Source organism: Antennarius striatus, chromosome 5 (genome assembly GCF_040054535.1).
Source record: "Antennarius striatus isolate MH-2024 chromosome 5, ASM4005453v1, whole genome shotgun sequence".
Classification (NCBI taxonomy): Eukaryota; Metazoa; Chordata; class Actinopteri; order Lophiiformes; family Antennariidae; genus Antennarius; species Antennarius striatus.
The window spans coordinates 23,021,940-23,044,288 of NC_090780.1; the positions used below are offsets into that span (position 1 = coordinate 23,021,940).

At 42.7% G+C, this 22,349-nt stretch overlaps 2 protein-coding genes across 2 annotated transcripts; one reads left to right on the plus strand and one right to left on the minus strand.

Annotated features, from left to right (window-relative positions):
* Positions 1-550: 550 nt before the first annotated feature.
* On the minus strand, positions 551-10,312 carry txnrd3 (thioredoxin reductase 3). The gene is made up of 16 exons (XM_068315357.1): positions 9,970-10,312; positions 9,326-9,386; positions 8,154-8,263; positions 7,835-7,942; positions 7,532-7,604; positions 7,311-7,430; positions 7,078-7,220; positions 6,384-6,499; positions 5,689-5,914; positions 5,513-5,605; positions 4,894-4,970; positions 3,986-4,142; positions 3,516-3,623; positions 2,994-3,089; positions 2,776-2,910; positions 551-1,625 (listed from the first exon to the last, which is right to left on the minus strand). The coding sequence occupies exons 1-16, from the start codon at positions 10,084-10,086 to the stop codon at positions 1,563-1,565; spliced, it is 1,803 nt and encodes a 600-aa protein (XP_068171458.1). The 5' UTR covers positions 10,087-10,312; the 3' UTR covers positions 551-1,562.
* Positions 10,313-11,731: 1,419 nt separating this feature from the next.
* Positions 11,732-20,340, plus strand: bin2b (bridging integrator 2b). The gene is made up of 12 exons (XM_068316010.1): positions 11,732-12,091; positions 13,941-14,021; positions 14,701-14,755; positions 15,196-15,290; positions 16,339-16,434; positions 16,525-16,632; positions 16,709-16,794; positions 17,327-17,402; positions 17,561-17,643; positions 17,749-18,433; positions 19,112-19,204; positions 19,866-20,340. The coding sequence occupies exons 1-12, from the start codon at positions 11,999-12,001 to the stop codon at positions 19,974-19,976; spliced, it is 1,662 nt and encodes a 553-aa protein (XP_068172111.1). The 5' UTR covers positions 11,732-11,998; the 3' UTR covers positions 19,977-20,340.
* The last annotated feature ends 2,009 nt before the right edge of the window (positions 20,341-22,349 follow it).

Genomic DNA, 22,349 nt, shown 5'->3' on the forward strand with positions numbered 1-22,349 from the left:
AAGAAGTTAGCCAGCTAACTACAGTGGGGACTGAATTGGTTCTCAGAGGAAGGATGTACGTGATTGGCTTGCGTAATTTGCTTGAGTGACTGATGATTGGTCTAGATGGTGATACATAATGAGAAAACAAATGTGACATCAAATAAGCATCTTTAAGAACCATGTTTGCAGTGGAATACTTTATTGTAAATGAGTATTTCTTGTATATTTAGTTCATTGCGTTAGTATATGGGAAAAGTATTTAATCCTAGTCGTTTTCAACATCTTGACCTTTAATGCCTCAAGATTTCGGACGCTAATATTAGAAACTGTCCTTTTTTTCAAAGAAACATTTCACCAACGGCTACTGTTTAGTATTACAATTATGGAAGGCATTAAAAATCTTTTTCGGTTGTTGTAAATGGGAACAGTCACTTCATTGCCATCATAAAACCTAACAGGCAACATGAGTTTTCTTCTAAATAAGGACGAGTACGTTCTTCTAGTAAATAACGAATTCTCACTCAGTGCAAACAGGTTAGAACATCCACCAATAAACTTGAAGTCGGGGAAGTGATGATGAAAGTAGCATTTATTAAATTTAGAGACATGATGCGTATTGGTTCGAAACCAACAAGTCATTCATACAGATGACCGATATGACAGAATACTGTCCTCTAGAAGACTGAATACATCTCTTACATACATATAAGGCAGAGGCAAACAGCAAGATGCAACAAACAAGCCTTAAATTAATAGTTATAAAAGTGATGTTTCGTTACATCTAGTACAATTTGGGTCATTTTTTCCCACCCCACTCAAATATTTCATGACGTTGCAGCAAGTCAGGGTCTGACCTTCAGTGGCTCCTGATCTCTACTGGTTTGTTCAGAGATGCTTTGGTAGAAATAAAAGGGTGAAAAACCCAGAACCTCGAAACAGCAGAGACACAATCATGCTCACCTCAGTCTAAGAGCTGAGAGGAATGTGTGGAATAAAGAGCAACAGGAGACAGTGACATCTAATTCACACACACCATTTTACACTAGTTTCCCCTCCCAGAGTTCAGAGCCATGCATCCAAATCAAACCCTGTTGTGCAAATTTAAATGTTCCAATTTCAGCCTGCATTGCCACCCACTGGGGTGAGCAGTAAGTGTTTTACGTTGTTTGGACGAAGGGTTGGGGGCGACCATCAGGTGCTTCAAGCAGAGGGACATCGATCCTCACCCACCTGAATGTTCAGGTTACGGGCCAGGACGTCACAAACAGAACACCTAGACGCCCGGAGACGTGTGTGTGCTCCTCTGAGAAGGACACGCTAATGGAGCCCGGTAAAAAAAGAGCAGCAGAGTAACCCCGCTGTTCAGCAGGCTGCCCTCATATCAAAGACCTCAACCTGAGCAAGAAAATCGCATCCTGATGAGCTCAAACAAGTGTTTTCACTCAGAACAGGAGCCGGTCCAGGTTGTTTAGGTTTGTCTTCAAGAACGACCCCGAGAGGCTGAGCTGAACGCTAAACCAAGATCAGATGGAAGGAGTGTCTAACATGAGAGCAGCCCGCTAAACCAGCAGGGTTTAACCTCAGCAGCCAGCCTGGGCGATGTCTCCACCGGAGCTCTTGGTCACTTCCAAAGTGGTGAAGATCTAAAGGGTTGAAAAGGAGAACACACATCAGCCAGCTCAGCTTCCCACAGACCACCAGCAACAATCAGGAAATTGCTGACCATGTCACGACTACTTGGAACAACATTTACAAAGAGAACCCGTCACTTGATGTGATCCTGATTCTGGGTCAACATTTTATATATGAGAATAAGAAAAAGAAGTCTAAACAATTACAATCCGACGACTTAAAAACATCACATTTCAGCACCGAACTTTTGTCGAACAGATAAAAATGACACCTAGACAACATTTAAAGTGTTCTGCATGAATCACATTAAAACGTGGCGCCTCATCTCCAATTGGAAACAAAGGGAACATCAAATAAGAGGCAAATGAGCAGTTTAATTTGCTATAATTATCCATGTACTATATTAACATAATGAATGTCTGATAATGACGGCTTTAAAGCTAATTCATGCACAACTAGTGGGACAGCTGAGGGAAAGAGCACTGCATAATTCAAACGGGGATAAAGACAGACATGCTAATACTTGAAGCCGCTGCCTCAGACGGCGCCGCTCCGTGTATTCTGATTAGATCAGTGCCTGGCACCGGGATCAGTGACACGGCACAAGGTGGAGAAATCAACAGTCAGCTGCAAAAATTACAGTATTTTTCGCACTATAAGGCGCACCTAGAAGCCTTTGATTTTCTCAAAAACCAACAGTAATCCAGTGCGCCTTATACACGAAAAAAGTTTTTAAATAGGCCGTTCATTGAAGGTGTGCCTTATAGTGCAGAAAATACTGTAACAGATATCTGAATTAACGCTTGAACCAGGCAAACACCAGAAATGTGGACGATGAGTTTTCATGCAATCCAACCAGTATCATCTAGATCTCTGTTAACATGTTGTTCACATGTTGACAAGCACAGCACACACCAGGAATCCTAAGGTATAGGTGCGTTAACACACCCACCAGCCGGCTGAACGGTAGTATGGGTTATAATTTTTTTTCCCCCAAACAATGCTGCAGAGTGAATAATGATCAGGTGAAGGATGTTGGGCCGGTGACCAGTCTGGATTGACCGCAGGATCGTGTCGTCCCCATCCGGAGAACGGCGGACGAGTCCGAGACCCGCCGCATCGACATCTCGTATGTACCAAAATCAAGCTTTGACGTCTCACCTCAGCACAGGTTGGGTGGATGCCGATGGTGCCATCCAGCTGCTCCTTGGTCACGCCACATTTCATGGCTGCGCTGAAGCCCTGCGTCACCTCTCCAGCGTTGGGGCCCAAGTAGTGGAAGCCGATGACTCGATCCTATCAACAGAACACGATCCTCTTGTGAGAGGAGGTCTTGACAGCAGCACACAGAGGACACGTAGAGGTGGAGTTTATCTTACGCTGTCCAGTTTGTTGCAGATGATCTTGGCGAAGCATTTGTTGTTGTCTCTTTTAGGTACGGTGAACTCCAGAGGCCAGAACAGACTGTGGTACACCTGGAGATGCAAGAAACGATCAGTGTGCAGTCGAATTCATGTCATAAAGATTAACATCAGTCCCATTATTCACACCCAAGCAGACACACCCAGCGGTGGAATGTAAAGCACATCAACCGCAGGAAACCTGAGCCGTTTCTGCTCGGCTGCAAACATAGCTGGAACAATCAGCCTTCAACTGAACCCTGTGCAGAGGTTTTAAGAGGAGAACCTATTTGTTTTTCATTTTCAATAAGCTAACTCAAAATGTTTGACACACCTGAATGTTCAGGCAGGCATCAGGCAACGCAAGGCATCTACGCCGAGAATTTACCGACAGGTTTTAACAAACCTAGAGTGCTACAGGATTACACTGCTGATCAGGAGAGAACCCTGTCTGAGAGACGCTCATCTATTATTCAAATGATTTGTGTGTGTGTGTTTTACCTCGAGGTTCTGCTCTCCGTACATCTCCATGGCCCTGTCCTCAGACAGACCACAGGCGCCGTACTCCAGCGGGGTGAAGACAGTCGTCGGAACGTTGATGTAGTCACACTGTAAAAACACAAATCAGGCATAAAAACCTCAGTCACACGTCACAAGAGTTACAACTTCAACACAAAAGAGATGAATTCTCCGTCATATCAAACTAGGCTGACGTAACACTGAATGTGATCTCTTGACCTCGTTGCAGCGCAGCTACAGCCACAATGAAGCCAATTGTTTTTAATGCGACACTTTTAAATCACGCTTCTAAAATGTGACTTACAATTAAAACCGAAATGAATTGATAAAATGTTTTGTACCATTGCAAATCCATTTTATGCAGCTACAAGTTTCTCCCCTTTACTGTTCAACAGGAAATCAGACTTGCCGATCTAAAGTTTAAAAAAAGGGTTCTCTTGTTGCTGCCCTACCTTGACTTTCGAGCCTCCGAAGAGGCGTCGGGCCAGCAGCTTCCCAGCCTGGATGGCGACGGGCGTCAGCTCCCACTTGCCTTCCAAAATGTCTCCGATGGCGTAGATGTAGGGGACGTTGGTCTGCTCTTCATCGTTCACTGGGATCTTTCCATTTCTGGAGGACAAAGAAGTAGAAAACTGAATTATTTGTGGAAAAACACAGACTATATCCTTAACATAAAACTGCATCATTTACTCCAAAAGCAGCCAGCCTTTATCTTTTACTTTATTTAATGGACAAACCATCAAACCAGAGAGGCTGTGTGCATGTTTCATCTGCACATCATGGGACTGGAGCATGTGACTCACCCAGCGCCCTCTAAAGCTGCGCCATGCAGTCCTAATAGCCTTATGTTCATCACAAAGGAGGGAAACAAGTAGGCTTAAAAAGACCAACACTCCCTCGTGGACATGAATACATTTTATGTGTTTGAAATAAAATAAAATCAATCATTGATTGCACGTTTTGTTGGAACAACTGCACAAACAATGAAAAGATCCTTCTAAGGAAACTTTTCCAATATTCAACCAGCTTCATCTAAATTTACTAACATACAAAACAAACCACATTAAAGAGCTCTTTGCTGTGCTGCTAGCTTAAACTCCAACATTCAGATGATCCGAGTTTCTGCCAAGAAAACAGTGCTGATACGCTGAAGGGCCGAGACATTTCTTGAAAGACATCTCTCCTCATCAAGTCCTCCAACACCACTCCTGCCCCGAGTCATGGGACGGCACAACTGCTGAATCACCATGACTGTACCACCAGTCTTAAAGGCACAGGTTGCCCCCGTCTCATAGGATGGACATACTTTACAGGGATGTATATAATAAAATTAATGGAATGAGATCGTAAAAAGACCTACTTGGGGTTGACTTTGACCCCCGCCTTGTGGAGGCCGATCTTGTCTGTGCACGCGTCTCTGCCGACCGCTATCAACACCTGAGGAACAAAGAGGGTTAGTTGAGGTTACAGGAGGTCGACTCGTTCCTGCCGCGATGTTCCCGCCATTTTATCTACACATGAGGTGACTGAGGAAACTGTTAACAGAAAAGAAACTTAACAGGCCTCGAGTCGGTTTCACAAATTAATTTCTTTTACACAAACCCTGATGGCTAAACATGACACAGGAGATTGCTGTGTTTTGAGATTAAAAACAAAATCTGATGTTTAAATTGAAATTTTGATGAAAGGGTTCAAAGATAAATTTCAAAATCTTAAAAATATTCCATCCATGTTTGGTCCGAGTATGGATGGCCACTGAAAATACAAATCCAGAACGGACAAATATGATAGTTTATGAGTTAAAACTCAATTACAAATCAAATTGTGAAATAATTCTGCAATTAAAACTTTATAGAATACTTTTTAGTCTAACACTAAACTGGTCACAACACGCACCAGTGACTTCCATGGTGCTGCACTGGAGTTATGACAACAACAGATGGGCGAGGTGAGGGAGGGACACACCGATCGGTACTTACCGTATTGTACTCTCCCTCGATGGTGTCATCGCCTTCCGTAGACTTGGCTGTCACCTTCAGCCTGCCAGGAGAACCTGCTTCCAGCTCCTCTATCTGACACACGCAGATGGAGTCAAGTCAGAGGAAAATCACCACAACACTATGGTGAAATGAATATTACTGCAGTCTTCACTCACCGACGTAGGGACATACTTGCGGAGGAACTTTATTCCGTGTTCCTCCATGTGCTCTCCAGCACGGTTAGCCATCTCCTGGTCGAAGCCTCGCAACAGGATGGATCGGACCATGATGGTGACTTCGAGACCCAGGCCAGCCAGGAAACCGCCGCATTCCAGAGCCACATAAGACGCCCCGATCACCAGGGTCTTTCCCGGACAGTAAGGCAGTGAAAAGAGGTCGTCACTGGTGGGAAAACAGGGAAGAAGGGTCAGACCTCCTTTTCTGACTAACAAGCAGAAATCTAACAACCTGCAAGTTCCAACAGTAACATTCAAATAAAAAGCCTAAATTTACACAACAGACTGTAGGAAACATTCTCCATAAAGATGCACCCAGGCAACAAAATTTGGCTTGAGGGCTTTGTGGGACTCAGGAGAGCAGCACGACACCGCTGGTGTATTGCCAGCCGGCAACAGCAGGATAATCACCAAACACACCTGAGGATTATCTCACAACATCCAGACAGCTGGGAATAATAGACAGCTTTAATCAAAACCACCTCCAGTGGATATGAACCTCTATCGTTACCAGGTGTGTTTGTGTGAGATCACACACATGGTCTGAAGTTACCACATAGTCTTAAAATGAACTCTAAAGCAAAAACACAGCAGGCCATCAAGTCAGGATGGTGAATCTGGTGCCAAGGTCTCACCTGGTGATGCAGTACTCCTTGTCTCCAGGGATACCCAGGTAACGTGGCCTCTCGCCGGTAGCTAGGACAAACTTATCCGCTGTGTAAAAGGTTTCCTTCCCTCGTTTGCTGACTGTCTGCAAATAAATATAAACTTGTTTAAGCAAACATATGACCCTTCTTTGCAGAGAATTTTTTTTTTCTTAAATTAGAGAAGCAACAATGCTGACAGATGAGTGTAAATATGCAGACGAACCTGATCAAGTCAACTTGACACTGACTATCTGGCCTATCTGCCACTCTCTCTCTGACCCTGTTCTTATCTTCTTTTTTTTCCACCCAACCAGTCAAGGCGGATGGCCGCCCAAAAGAGTCTAGTTCCTGCCCGGAGTTTCTTCCTCATCGAGGGGAGTTTTTCCCCACCACTGTCTCTTACGCTTGCTCTGGAGGGTTCAGTTGGGTTTCTCTGTTGCCAATACCAAGCACTACATAAATAAAACTTGATTGATTGATGATTGAACTAAAAGAAGGGTTGCTTCAAAAGCCAGACTATTTCTAAGCAGTCAACTAAGTGAGATGAAAAACAAGTTTCAACAGGTCACCTTGAGTAAGAAGCGCCTACGAGGAAAATGCAAAGCTGCCATCTGATATTTCTACATCTGAACATCTGTAAAAAGAAACTGAACATTTCTCCTCCTTTAAAGTGCTGATTTACCTTGATTTTGTGTGGTTCAATGAACTCTGCAAAGGCATTGACGTACTGGACCTTCTTGTCTCTCAGGGCCACCCTGTAGCCCCAGTTCAACGAGCTGATGTAGTCATTCACTGCTGACTTCATCGTTTCCCAGTTGTGTTTCACTGCGTACAGACAGACAGCCATCAGTGGAATGATGACCAAGCTAGTTTGATGCACCCCCCCTGCTTCGTGACTCCCCACAGACGCCTCACCTTGCTGATCCAACTCCCAGCCATACATGCGAGCGTCCTGCAGGGCTGTGCCGAGCAGCGCCGTCTGGTGCATCAGTTTCTTGGGGATGCAGCCCACGTTCACACATGTTCCGCCGAGACCTGATCGCCCCAACACACAGGAATGATCAATTATCAGCCACATAACAGATCAACACTGCATCAGATATACTCAATGGGTGTCTCGGATGTGGAATTCTCACCCCAAGTGGTTCCCTTTGGAGTGGGTACAACATAGTCCAGCACCATGACCTTCTTTCCCAAAGTGGCAGCTTCCTATTGTCAACAAACAGTCACTAAAGTAATCCATAGATCTGTGAATTATTCATATCTCTTATAGTGTAAACACTGGGCGCAGGAGGAAATAGTTAATGTCTCAAACATAGCTGGTTACTGATTACAACACCAGCTTCAGTTTCACAGGTTATCTGGAGATGTGAAAAAATTGCACAACCGAGCAACATCCAATAACTGCTGGATGCATTTGTTGGACTGAATTCTGTCACCTTTGAGCAGGCGAGGCCTCCAGATCCTCCTCCAATGACGATCAGGTCGTAGTCATAAGCCTGGCTATCTCCACTTAATAGCTTCTGCAGGAAGCCATCTTCGTATGCCTGCAGGAAATAAGGTTACATAATGACGACACTAACAGGCTGACGGAGAAGCGAGGGTGTCGTTACGCCTGCAGGTTCTGCTTTTGTTTCTACTGCAATATCCTGGGACTATAATGGCACCGCTCAGGGTGTGGTAGGAATCCAAGAACCGACGTACAGTATCAAGACTCAGCACAAAAAGAATAATATTATTTACACCCTTGTTACTCACTTTCAGCGTGCTGTCAGCGCCACCGATGTGTTTTTTATTGACGAAGACATTGGGAACAGTTTTCTGTCCAGTCATCTCAAGCAGCATCTCCTGGTAGTTTGTCCCATCCTCTGCACAGAAGAATTAATGTGGTTTCAATCGGGCTGAACTGCGTTGTTAACCATTAACATTTATAACCAGTTCTCTAGTGGTTAATTTTAATAGTAGCTCTTATGAGTTTGCTTTGCATTTTTGGCCTCAGGTACACCCTCACCGATGACAATCAGTATGCAAAAAAATTTAAATGACAACACGCCACACAGTAGAACTAGAATATCTACACTGGGAAACCTGTTTAGTCTCGTCAATGCCAAGGCCACCTATAAGTCCAAATAGTCTCCTACTTAATCCAGTCTGTTCACTGCTAACAAAGCTATGCTGTAGCATTAATATCAGTTTAATAATCTATCAGTTTAGACAGAAGACTTGCTGGACTTTCCTGTAATCCACAACCATATTATTCACACTTGTTACACACGCAATGATGCGGATGTCATCAGGTTTTACTGACGGTTGCTTCAGGAAACACGGTGATGCAAACACGGTGGTCAAAAATCCCACAGGAATTTTTTTTATTTACTAAAGACACATAATGTGACAAAATTAAGGTGACAAATATTCGGATGATCACCTTAATGATTTCTGGTTAATCAATATACAATACTTCAGTGACAAATACCTGGGAGCAGAAAGGTTGACTGAAATATGGCACTGGGCCAAAATATATTCATGGAGTGACTCAGCATGCTTTGTGCCACTGAAAATGAGACTGTAGTGCACTTTGTGTAACAAAATATTCACTATATCAACAGGATAATCCTCAGATGTGTTTGCAGTAAACTGTGAACGCACTTTAAATAAAAATAGACTAAACACAGACACTTGTGTATCTGTAAGCAGCTGTCAGGATAATCCTGATCAGACAAATAATGTATTTTAATTACATGTTGTTCATATAAGTTTGATGTGAAATATGTTTATGTGCAAAGCAGGGTTGAATATTTCATATTGACGGAAGAATACGTGGGAGAGGGAAGAGTCACAATAGTGACTTGCAAAATCCTGCCAGATGTTAAAAATTTGGACATTTCATTAAAAATATTCCAAGATATGCAAAGAAAACTTCCCCTTACCGATGAGATCCAATTCCACCACCTTATACTCGACATTGAGACCTTTGAACAAGTCTTTCACCTGAAGAGATGAGAAATTGCAAGTCAGTCATCAAATACACAAAAATGTATTTGTTCCATAATATTTATTGACAAAAGCATTTGTTTATTTTGGTTAAAAAAAAAAGATTAGTCGCCATGTTGGAAGCTAACCTCCAATGCGCACCTGACGTTTCACGATAAAAGGAAAGTTAGCTAAACAAAAAAGGGGTGGGAAATCACGTGACCTGATTAATTAGCAGTGAATTGTCAACAAGTGTGCGGAAGTGGTGCCAACTAATTAAGCTAAATTGTTTTTAGCTGTGACTCGTCAATTACGTAACACTAGGTTATCTTACCCAAATCGTACGTCCGCAGTCAGATAAGCGGTTAACACATTTCCGAGTTAACATGTCAACAACAAAAAAAAGTCTTGTTAAACATCTCGGTGTTAGCTGTTTAGTGCGAGTTAGCTAACGACGTCACAACTTTACACACTGTAACGCAGTAAGGTCGAAACCAGCAATTAGACCGAGCCCACTGACTTGACGAGAGAAGTTATCTGCTAAAAAAAAAGAAAGAAAAAAAGAATAATACCTCAGTTTTAGTACTAAACAATTTCCTACCTTGACACAAAACGGGCAGTAGCTTTTACTGAACAGCATCACTTGGTTGGAGTCAATGAGCTCCGCTATCCGCGACTTGAGGTCATTCTTCCCGGTGTCATTTTCTACGGGAGGCATTTTTCAAGGTATTTCCGTCTGCCCTGCGCTGGGCAAGCTTCGATAGACGGTGGACTGGATAAGTGGTGGAAATCCCAAAAGGAAAAAAAAACAAACGTGCGAAACAGTCTTTGAACTTTCTAAATGAGAAAACGCCAGAATAAAGACGGATCGCAGACTGTGCGTAGCCGCCTTTCCCTCCGCCGTCTCAAGCTGGACTACCTACCGCGCCAAACGTCTGTCACCATTTGTGGTCTCGTTCATATGGGTGCGCTCGATAAAGTACTCCGCGTTTGCCGGATACTACGCTGCTTATCATTGACAAGAAAGTGAGCTCCGCCCGCACGGTTACTCCCGTACTTTAAAACGCGCAGACCAATAAACGTCACAGGGCTGTCCATTTACATGCCGTAAAAGCACTAAAACGTGATTATTTCCCTCTCCTAACATTCTTATATTCATCTAAATACAGTATATATAAATAACTAAATATAAAATTAAGACCACGTTCCATTTCGGGCAAGATTGGTAATAAAAACGGGGACTTATAGAGGCCTTGGAACACAGCTTGCTTAATTAAATCAGTAATAGACTACCTGTGTAGTCAATATAATTTCGCTTTCCTATTATTATGTTAACGCAATGTGAAGCACCACATGAGCAATTTTTGGGTATCTCACGCCATCTACCGGTGAATGTAGGCTATGACAAATTACAGGCACTTAGTCCTAGGACCAATAATAATGGATAATTCGCGTCAACGTTTCACTATTTTATAATCTAACAGATAACACTCTGAGTCTTGAGTGATGTTTATTAAAAAAATCATCTGAATGACATGAAAATTATCTGTTTTTGTGAAGATTTTTTGTGTCTTTTTGTACTAGTTCTGTGTCTCATTATTGCTGTTTTCCCCCCCGTTTGTAATCACTTTAATCTCTTTGATGATTTTCATGTCTTTGGGGATGTAGGGGTCAGTTAATCGTTATTTGATGTCTATTTTTTGTTTGTATTTGTTCTTTCTCTACTGTGTGTCTCATAAGAGAAACGTTTTTTGGGGGTATCTACATATTTAACACCAGAAGTATGAATGTATTTTCACTCGTACTTAGAAACTTCCATACTTACTTGTTTTATATTCAGCAAACTTTCCGCATTTTAGTGAAATGAATGAGTAAAACTTTAATAATCCAAAAACATAATAATTCACTAATATCCTCACACGAACTATGTTTATTTCTCTAACATGTTAACCCATGTCACTTAAACATTTTGGAAGACGGGCGATTGAAAAATCATAGCTTCTTTTTCATCATCTATGGCCAATGATTCGTATTGTGATTATCAAATGATCGGAACTACTTTCAGCGGCCTTGGCACAATGAAGAAATTGAGCTGTCTTTCTGAATAATTATTTTATCTTTGAACTCATAGTTCACATTTTTTTTCAGCTATATTTGAAGGCGGCATTACGTCACTAACCACCTGTGGCACCCGGGCTGACGTCACTTGCTGAATCAGACAGGTATCATCAAGGGAGTGCAATCTTTACGCATCATTTCCAGGTGAGTGTGTTCGGATGACTTTTAGTGGACATCCGCGTGGGGAGCGGCGCGCAGTTTTGCAACACTTTTTAAAACCTGCGCAATAACTGTTAAGAAGAGCGGGTCACCGTGGAAACAGTCAGTAATACTTTGAACAAGTCGGAACAGGAGGCGCGTCCCGCTGACGGCTGCGTAAAGGAACGCTTCTCAGCCGGCTGACACCGCCTGTTCGCCCGTGCGCGTCTTGACACTTATTATTGTTGCTCCACCTCCATCGCCTTGGATTGAAGTCGCAGTTCGGCTGCAGTGGGGGGAGACACTCGGACGAGAAGGAGCGGACTGGTGAGGAGAAGCAGACAGACAGAGAGAGAGAGAGAGAAATATTTACGATGGCTGAAAACAAGATCGGCCCGAACCTCCAGGCTGGAGCCGGATTCCTCGCCAAACGCGTCCAGAAGTCTCTGAATCGCGCACAGGAGAAGGTGAGCCAGGGAAACTTTATGATACTGAGTGGGGGGGGGGGGTTAACTTCTGAAGCGCTGTCATCAGTTTGGCAAACCACGGCTTTTTTTGCCTTTTGTCTGTGGGTTTGTCAACGGGATTACCCAAAAAATCCAGTTTTCCAGTTTAGTTGGTTTAAGGATGGGTTTTTGGGTCAGAATGGTCTCTATTACATTCAGGGCCAGATAAAGGGGTGGATCCAGGATTCTTTTTTTTTTCATTTCTTTTCTGACATCGTCAGATTGAGTGTATTTCGACATCAGGGTTTAATGTGTGGATCATGGTGGGGGGGTCTACTTCTGGCTGAGCTGCAGGCCCCCCCAGTTTAATCTGAAACAGATTTATCCATTGGAAAGGTTTTGGAAACACAATGAGAGTCTTATCTCAAAGAAGTTTTAAGATTTACAACAATGCAGCTCCTTTAGATTAGTAGTATTTCTTGCATAGCTTTTATTGACTGTGGCATGAATACAAATATATGGAATTTTGTAGTATTTCTTACGAAATATGATTCTCTGTACGGCTACAGTAAAACTACTGGTGTGTTCTTGTGTGTTCCCAAGTGAGAGGATAAAATCAGGTCAAGCTGACCCTCCCCATAACACAGTGTGGGATCATGTGATCCTAACCATTAGTGGAAAATAAAGCTCTTTATGTAAGCCAAGAAATGTAAAAGACTGGTATGTTGCAACAGTTTGCTTCTGTTGGTGTGAGGCCTTAATGAAAACGGTAGCGTGGACTTCCCTGGTGGAACCGCGGTGATGTTCAGAGTTGTGCATCTGTCTGAGGCGACAAAAGCTGCCACTTCCTGCCTGAGCACTTCCTCTTGTTTGCTGAGCCTTTCTCTCTCAGTTTGTGGTTGATTTCTTTGCTCCACCTCTACATAGTAGCTGCAGACGTCTGTGTTCCAAAGCTCCAATGCACAAAAACAAAGTTATTTTAAGGCAACTAAGGGATTTTTTTTGGGGGGGGGGGGTCGATGTAGAAATGAAAGCCGTTGTTGCAAATTTAAAAGCTGAAGGTCGTTTGATGTGGTGTTCAAACAGCTGCAAGCAGTGGAGAGTGAAGGACGGTCCAGCACATATTCATGTGTTTAGTTTCTGGAGGCGTGACGTTCTATATAAAAATCTTCTGCCTGTGAACTCTAATCATGTTAGACCTGAGAAAATGTGTCCAGACATTAATTTATTCCTAGACTTTACAATGTGAGATTGCCAAAGATGATTTCTTGTGCTTCTGTCAGTGAGAGTTTGGGGTAGTATTTGAGTATTTGGTTGTTTTTTCTTCAAGATATCTGGAAAAGTTGTCAACATGTGAGGATAAATTCTTGTGTAGGGGTGGATCTGAAGTGGAGTAAGGGTTGTTAACAGTTTGATGATACTAGATCACTTTCCTCCCCCTCTTTCCTATTTTGCCAGTAATCAATCTTCCATCACTTTTCACCGTTGGATTATTGGATTATGATTCAGGCCATATTCCAAATCATAATCTGGATCATTAGAGACATGCTGTCTGACTGCTTTGTAATTTAGAAACTGTGTTTACACTAGAGCATTTCTATATATAACTTGTGAGAGCATCATCTGCATTACCCACAATGCAATTGAACTACTAACTGCTCAGTCAGAGCTTGAGGACTTTTATGCAAATTGCAGTAATTTTAGTCTTGCATTGCCAGTTTCCAGCAGCGATGAGGAACGGTTCAACCGAAAAATTCAAAGTGGGTTAGTACTTTGATGTGGAAACTGATGGCGATTGTCTCTAACTAGTTTAGTCATTAATGTCTAATCTTTGTCTAGTTTTAAAAGATACTCTATTGTTCTGTTTTAGGTTCTTCAAAAACTGGGCAAAACCATGGAGACCAAGGATGAACAGTTTGAGTTATGTTCCCAGAGCCTCAATAAACAACAGGTAAACAAGACAAATAAAGTTCTCAAAGTTTTTACTTTTGCTTTTAGGGTTAAAACACTGACTTTATCCCCCTTTCCAATAAGCTCCATTTAAATGGAGCACTGCTAAGTCTAAGAAAAGAGCAGCGTTGTGTTTTTGCTGTGGAGATGCCAACCCACAAGTTCAGACAATCAGCTTGGCCTCGAAAGCAGGAAAAACAAGAAGCATATTTTTTTTCTCTCTCCCGTTACAGTTCTGCAGAAATAGTGCTTGTTGTGTCTCCTCTACAAAACAGAACGCTGACAGCGAAACAAAAAGCTTCCTATTTTGACAGTTTACCCTGAGCTCATGTTCTCGGGAACCATGATATAGCATTTAAATGTAAACATAATGCAGGTTTTTTTTAAAAAGTTTTATTGTAAAATACCAAAATTCATGTTTATTCAGTGTAAAAAAAATGGAGGTGTTCCACTGTTGCAGCCTAATGTATTTTTTTTTACAGCTGTTAGCATGAGATGCTAGCGCTAACAAAGTGCGGGAAAAAATAATACTCAAGTAAATATTGATTTCATAATTCACAGTTGTGAGGAAATGATGACGCACGAAGGGCTCTGATTGGCCGTTCAGATTTTGCTGCCGGGAGGGACTCAGTTTGACCTTTGCTAACCTTTTCTCTTTTGCGTTCGGCCTCTTCTCTCAGATCGATGGGAACAGATTGTTTAAAGACGTCAAAGCCTACCACATGGCGGTGAAAGGTAGGTTTCAAAGGCACGTACAGACCCACTACACCATGTTCCCACAATGCCTTTCTCTGCTCAGGAAGGTTGGTGGGTGGAAAATGAAAGGGGAAGTGAATTTGAACTATTGTTAGATTCTTGTCTTGACTTTTGCAATCCGGTCTGCGTTGCCATGTCGCACAAGAACGCATCAAATCCTGCTGTGAAAATGTCCGACTCAGCGTTACGTATGTAGAACTCGTACCCGAAGCCGTCAGGTTTCCAGCGCCGTCAGCTTTTAGTCCTGCTCTGCCCGCTCCGGGCAGGAAGTCAGTGTTGTTCTGACCTTCTCGGCGTGGGTGTAGCAACCGTCCCACAAACCATAAAAACAATACCACCCAGATTCATTGTGCTCCTGATGCTTATGGAGCCATAATGAGTCTTTTTTTTAAAAATTTAATTCTTGTTCGTCTCCACAGCCGTACACGAGACATCCAAGCGTCTGTCCCAGACCCTGAGAGACGTCTACGAGTCCGACTGGAGCGGCGCGGCGGAGCTTGCCGTCATCACAGAGGTACAGTATATTGAGGAAAAAAACTGAGGAAACAACTTTATATAAATTACAACTTAGAATGCATTTCTTGTCCTGCACCCTAACCTTGTTGACCAAACCATTAATCCGATTAATGAAGGGAAAGCTCACTGCTAAGACTTGGCGTGCTAAACACGACCAGGTCAAGACTGTGGTCCTTGTATGATCGTGATGTGGTTTTGTGGCTAAAAAGTCCAGATTTTTCTGGAACAGCTGTTTTCCTTAAAAGAATCTAAATCCAACTCTCGGGGTGAAGGGACCCTGTGGTGGGAAGGCTCTGCCTCGATGGAGCTTTTCTTTTGTTATCTGATGTTCCTCTTGTTCTTTCCTTTAGTTTTTATCTTCGGTATGTTTCTCATTCTCGGTGATACAGTGTGTCCTGAGTGTTTTGTCAGATTTATTGTTACTTGAGGTGGTTTAACTGCATTCTCCCTCATGCGTCTATGGGCTGTTTTCTCTCCTACGGTCAGATTGTTGCAGTTCAGAGCCTTTTTCCACTTCTTCTCACATAACTCTGGATTGTAGGAGCGATCAGAGCTCAAGATTCTCACCCTGAAGGAAGAACTTCTTTGGCAGCTGATTGTCTGACCTCAGCTCCACTTAGAGGCAATTTAAAGCAAGCACCTTGTGGGTGATTGATAGTCTTCGAGGACTGCGTGCGTCTTCACAGAATAATCCCCAGCGGATGGTGTTTAACTAACATCAAAGCTCGCCTATTATGGATGTCCGACACCCAAACTGTGACGTAACTTTGGCCGAGATGGCCGACCTGCTCGGTCCCAGCCAAGAGTTTGTTCAGCTGCAGCACGTTATTCAGACGCAAAGGCCTTTCCAACAATGGCATGCAGGCCGCAGCTGGAGTGTGTGTAGTTTCCATTGTGCTGGTGTTGATGAATGTGGTTTAACTTCACCTTTTGAAGGATAGAAGCCTTGTCACGAGTCGCTTAAAGTTGTTCATTTCACTCTGGATTTTTTTGCACTTGGAGATTTGCTACCTTTGCATTGATGTGACATCGACTGTTTCTATCAGAGTGAAGACTTACTGTGGAACGACTATGAGGAGAAACTAAGTGACCAGATTGTCCGCACCATGGAGAATTATACGAGCCAGTTCCCTGAGGTCAAGGTAACGCTTTCAGTTTCAGTTTTTACCTAAAGAAATAAAGTATTTGTGTTGGTTCGAGGTCTTCAGATGAAACTCTGGACTCCGTTTCAGGAACGAGTGGCTAAACGCGGTCGCAAGCTTGTGGACTACGATTCTGCGCGGCACCACCTGGAGGCGCTGCAGAGCGCCAAGAAAAAGGATGAATTTAAAATAGCGAAGGTAATATCTAAAAATTGTCGAGTATCTTCAACGGTAGTAGTTGAAATAAAATATACTTTAACATCCTCTTCCACAGGCGGAGGAAGAGTTCAACAAAGCCCAGAACGTCTTTGAAGAAATAAATAATGAGCTGCGGGAGGAGCTTCCCGTTCTCTACCAGAGGTAAGGGTTTACTGTCCACGGCAGGAAGTGAGCACGGTGTGAGATAACGGCGGATGTTTGTTTACGAATGGCTTGTTGTTGGGTAGTCAAAGACTAACAGTGGGTGCTTGGACACTTTGGAACAGACAGTCTGTGATAAATGTGTGGAAAAAGTTCTTCAGGTTCGAAACTAAACTAAACAAACGGAGAATTTTAGGAATGTTTCCAGGTAGGGGTTTAGATAATTAGAACACCCAACTGGGCATTTCTGTTCAAGGTCTCCAGCCTAACCCCTAGGTTGTGAAAAGAGCACTCGTATTATCACTATCAGCGGGGGTGTCAAATATTGAAAGTTTTTTATTGCTCAAATTATTAGTTTTAACAAATGTTGCATGATAATATTTAATCATTTTAAAGCTCACGGATAAAAAACCTTCACAAATGAATCTGACATTTTCCAGATTTTACATCATTAAATAAATGAAGTGACACTTTTCTTTTTTTTAATATGGATGAACTGATAAACTTAAAAGTGTCTTTGTGTCTCTGACAGCCGGATAGGTTGCTACGTGACCGTGTTTGAGAACATATCCAACCTGAGGGACGTCTTCTATAAGGAAATGAGTGTGGTGAGATAAAACCCCAGACGCTTTTAAGTCTTTCTTTTCAAGTGAAGTGTGAATAACTTACTAGGAAAACACTTGAATTGAATTTTTAAACATTTTCTGAGGTGTGGTGTGTCAGTTGCAGCTAAATTTGTGTACCTGTGTCGCACTTTGTGTTGAAGCTGAACCATGAACTGTATAATGTGATGAAGAGACTGGGGGATCAGCACTCTGGGAAAGCTTTCATCATCAAGGGTCTGAACAGGTAACGTCATTGATGGTCGTCCAGGTGGAATGTCAGATGTTTGTGTTGTGATGTTTATTGTTTTGGGGATAAATCTGTTATTCTGTTATTTTTGACGTCCAACAGCACGTCGAACAAGTCAAAGAAGAGGAAGTCGCTGGTCATCTCGAATCCCATCCCGTGCAACACGGCTTTCCCCGCTGATCACGTCTCCATCTACGCTTCCGTTGAAAACTCCAAAGGCGCCGTCCCCACGTCCCCCACCCAGCAGACCGTTAGCATCTCTGAAGAGCCGAGCCTAGCAGAGGAGAGCGTTGAGTCAAACAAGACGGCGAACTCTTCAGACTCTGACCTCAGCTCCAGCGGCACCAACACGCCCAAGAGGCAGTCGGTCTGCAACAATGAGAGCAGCGGCAGGAGTACAGGAAGTCCAAGTCCAGACGAGGCGGAGGCGGAGGAAGAGGCGGAGGCGGAGGCGGAGGCAGAACTTGCTGCTGACCATCTGGATGACTCTGGGATGGGAGAGCCAAAGATGGAGATGGTGAACCAGGAAGCGCCCAATCATGATTCTGCAGACGGTGATGCCCCACGGAGTTCGCAGGAGGAGTGTGCGAGCGATCCGCCACCGGAGAACGCCAAGTCCAAACCGCCTCCAATACCCGCACCGCGGATCTCCTTCCGCTCCGCAGACAGACGGCCGCTTTTACCCAAGGAGGGGCGGGAGAAGAAAGAGAACACATCGGTTAACCAGGAGAGAGGTGACTCAGGAGATGACTCCAGTTCCCACAATCCACCAGGCTTCCTTTACAAGGTAAACCCTTTACAAGGACTTCCTGGAAAACCCTTGAATGTTGAATTTTAGTGGCTAGCTGATGAGTTCAAATCTACTTATTTCTAATAAAGCCAATAAAAATTGTTTATTTGACAAACTATTCAATCTTTACTCCTATGATCTTAAAACTAAAGTACAGAATATTAAAACTATTAATAAACCTATTTTTCCAAAAAGCTTAGATTTTATTTTCCACTGTTTTCATGATGTGACAGATTTTTATGTTCTTATCTTCAACCGTTGGTTTGTCAGCAGTGGATCCACACAGAACTCCGTTTAAATCTGACAATTTGGCAGAGAAATAAAAGTTTTTGTCCAACTGTTGCATAACTCTGGCATTACTATTACTGCAAGCACAGACAGAGTTTTATAAAGTGCTTATCTGTAATCAAACGTGTTTGTTTACCACAAATTGTGAACACTTTAATCAGAGAAGACATTTAAAGGAGCATGAATACTTGTTTTTGCTTTTAAAAATCTCAACCATGGACTTCAGAAACAATTACATATTAAATCAGATACAAACAAAATGTCTTTAATTATATTTGTATCTATTTCCAGTATTGGAAGATTGTTATTCCAATGCTTTTAGCTCTACGCTCATCCTGAAGTTAATTGAGGTCAATTCAAACTGTGATGTTGTGTGTTTTACACCAGGGGGTGGCGCTAGAGAGCCATGAGGCGTCTGAAGAAGGCCTGCTCCAGTTTGATGAAGGAGACGTCATCCTGGTGCTCGCAGAAGCTCTAGAGGTCAGTGTGTGTTCGTGTAAATCACCGGATCTTGAGTCGAATTGTTATTTTGAGTCCCGCTGATCATTAATTTTGGTTTCTTTGAGTTTCTGCGATGAATTTTAATTTTTCTCTGGCCGAGTAGATGTCAAACTATATTTCCACCACAGATGAAATTGAGTGTGACAGAAGGAAACCGCTCGAATGTCAAATCAAAATATCTTCGGTAAACGCGAGGAAACATGTTCACAAAACATCCTGATGCAATTCCTTTTTTGGACCCAAACAATTCTCCAAACCTTGTAAGTGTTTAAAGTAGACCCCCAAGACGGACTCAGGCAGACGTATCGGACCTGGTTGTGCACATTCATTGTGCAAAACTGTGCACATTCAAATAAAAATATGAATTCATCAGATTTAAAAATGTTTCCATGGAATTGATTTGAATAGAAAACTCTTCAATGGCTCTAAAAGCTGGAATCTTTTAGTGTCATTCAGGAGAAATCCTAAATGTAAGATGAGACGTGCTGGGAATATAGTCCCAGATGTTTTTGTCAGTCTCCTAGAGAGCAGGAAACGCCGCAAAGGCCAACTCTTAACGCTCACTCGCAAAGCATGTGATCAGAGGGTGTATTTGTTTTGTTCACGGCTTACATGTGTTTGATGGCTGTGCTTCACGCAGGACGGCCTGTTGAAGGGGATCAGGGAGGAGAGCTGGAACCGGCACAAGGATCTAGAAAATCACTCTGGGCTGTTCTTGGAAAAAATTATCCAGCCTGTTCAGACGGAATGAGGCAATACACACACACACACACATGCACACACACACACACACACACACACACACACACACACACACACACACACACACACACACACACACACACACACACACACACACACAGAGGGAGTGAACCCATATGTTGTGGATGCAGGAGCGGTAAAAAAAACCCCGATGATGTGACAGATGGTCAAACGCGTGGATTATACTCGGATGATGCGGAAAGTGAAGAGATGTTTGTGAAATTGTGAAACAAGCATGTTGATATTTTTGTTTTTAATTTTTATATGAAAACACTGTGAACCCAAAAATCTTTATACCGTGGCTGTGATTTAGTCTGAAATTTTGCTAATAAAGTTATAAATACAGAAAAGATGTCATTCTTCTATGAACAATGCGACTCCTTCCATTGAACAGGAGGGTTCTTTTTTTTTTTTTCCAGTGTTAAAGAAATGGTTGATGTGTGGTGAATCTGATTTGAATTGTGTAAATAAAGGAAATTGTTGCTATGAAGCTGCAGATAAACAGTCAGCGCCTGGGAGAGGACTCCGACGAATCACCGGAATGGAATGTGAAAATACTGTCAAGATCGTGAAACTGATACGCCGGCCAGTGGACTGTGAGCAGTTCATGGATGGAACCCATGTCTTGTACAAGAATCAACTTCCCCTTGTTTTACAGTTATTCTGTGGGGAAAATTGAAAACTTCAGCATTAGCGTAGCGGTCAGTTAAGGAACACCACCAGGGGGCGATGAAGAGCGTTTGGCTCAGGCAGGTAGATGCAAGACAAGACCTGTGTTATAGGTGTTTATGGTGTGTTTACAGTCTGGTCAAAAAAAGTTGGGATGGAGAGGGCGTGTTTCAAACCAACTTAAAAAAAAAAAAAGAAGACCGTAAATGGCGTTAAACTTGTGATCCTCATAACTGCTTATTTTGGGGAAATGTGAAATTCCCACCAGCTGATATGATTAAAAACTTGAATAGATCTAGAGCTTAGATTGTTGCTATCAACTGCTGTTTTTTTTAAGGTCATAATGAACTTTAAAAACTAAAAAAAACGTTTTTTATACTGGAAGTATGTGAGATGACATACAACCTTGAGCATTGGCGATGCCTTCTCCAGGTAATCTTTAGTTTTTATGTAGTGACTGGACTCTTTTGTTCCAGATGAGAGGATCCTACTTTCATGCATCCATCAATTATTCTTTTACTTTGGGTTACGATGGCAGAAAGCCAAGAAGGGTATTCAAATCATCGCTTTTCCAGCTCTCCCTGAGGGATCCTAGGATGTTCCCCCAGCTACATGAGATTTGTAAGATTTCTCGTGAGTTCTATCGACTCGGTGTCTCCTCCCTTTCCGACATGCTGGAAAACCTTCCAACGGCACCTCCCTTTGGAAGGGTTGGAAGATTCCCTGGTGGAATTCTAATCAGTTGTCCAAACCGCCTCGACCATCTCCTTTCTATGCAGACGATCATGTGCTCTACATCAACCTCCTCACACTTCCTCTAAACCTGAACCCTGGCTACCCTAAATCCAGATTGGAGTACAAATCATTGTTCCAGACAAATCGAGTCGACACAAGAACTAAAAGTGACCTTGGATTAGACTTCTCTTCACTCATGTTTTTGATGCAGATTAGGAGGATTAGGATTTCTTTTTGATTATAGATTGAATTAACATCCGGTTATTAAACTTTCAGACCCGCCCTTTACAGCTGCTAATGATGCTTCAAAACCATTTCCTTCTCTTCCTTCTCACATTTTCCTCAAACCCAAAGCCAAAGATATTTACTGTAATCCAATTTCTCTTTTAACTTGCAGGAAGCAATTTCAGGTTTTATGCATACTTGATAACAGTAGACCAGAGCTCTTGAATTACTCTGGTACTTCGTAACAAAAACAGAATCGCCTTTAGAACTTTCCGAGCTTACTCCACCTAAAACTTTCTCGTAGAAAAAACTTTCTGGTCTCGGTTTCAATCTTTCCATCGCAGTGAAACGGCGACGGTGTTTGAGCGATCGACCGAGGAACCACATGTTACTGCACGCTACCAAACACACTTGTCTGCGGAATGTTTCTAAAAGATCCTTTCGGAATAAATACCGAAATATCAGGACAAGAGAAAACCGCGTGCAGGCATCTCTTTCTGATCGAAGCCCAACTGTAACTTCGAATCCAAAAAATAAGCTGCATAACTGAGAGGTTAATACAGAAAGCTGATATCCTCGTGGAAGAGTCCGGGCTGCGTTCCAATATGAATATATTGCATTATTACTTGTCTTTTACTGAATGAGGAGCCTTTATCTTGGCAGGAACACCTCAGAGGCCCCTTTTTTTCTTCTTCTCTGGCCTCGAGTTGCGCCGTTTGTTTGTGGTGTGAGT

Bases quoted from the DNA above. Each gene is read 5' to 3' on its own strand.
- txnrd3 (XM_068315357.1), bottom strand. From the start codon at position 10,086: ATGCCTCCCGTAGAAAATGACACCGGGAAGAATGACCTCAAGTCGCGG. The intron at 7,943-8,153 runs GTGAGTAACAAG...TATTTCCTGCAG, and splicing joins GCGCTGACAGCACGCTGAAA to GCATACGAAGATGGCTTCCT. The intron at 1,626-2,775 runs GTGAGACGTCAA...TCAACCCTTTAG, and splicing joins TCCACCCAACCTGTGCTGAG to ATCTTCACCACTTTGGAAGT.
- bin2b (XM_068316010.1), top strand. From the start codon at position 11,999: ATGGCTGAAAACAAGATCGGCCCGAACCTCCAGGCTGGAGCCGGATTC. The intron at 14,022-14,700 runs GTAAACAAGACA...CTCTTCTCTCAG, and splicing joins AGAGCCTCAATAAACAACAG to ATCGATGGGAACAGATTGTT. The intron at 18,434-19,111 runs GTAAACCCTTTA...GTTTTACACCAG, and splicing joins CACCAGGCTTCCTTTACAAG to GGGGTGGCGCTAGAGAGCCA.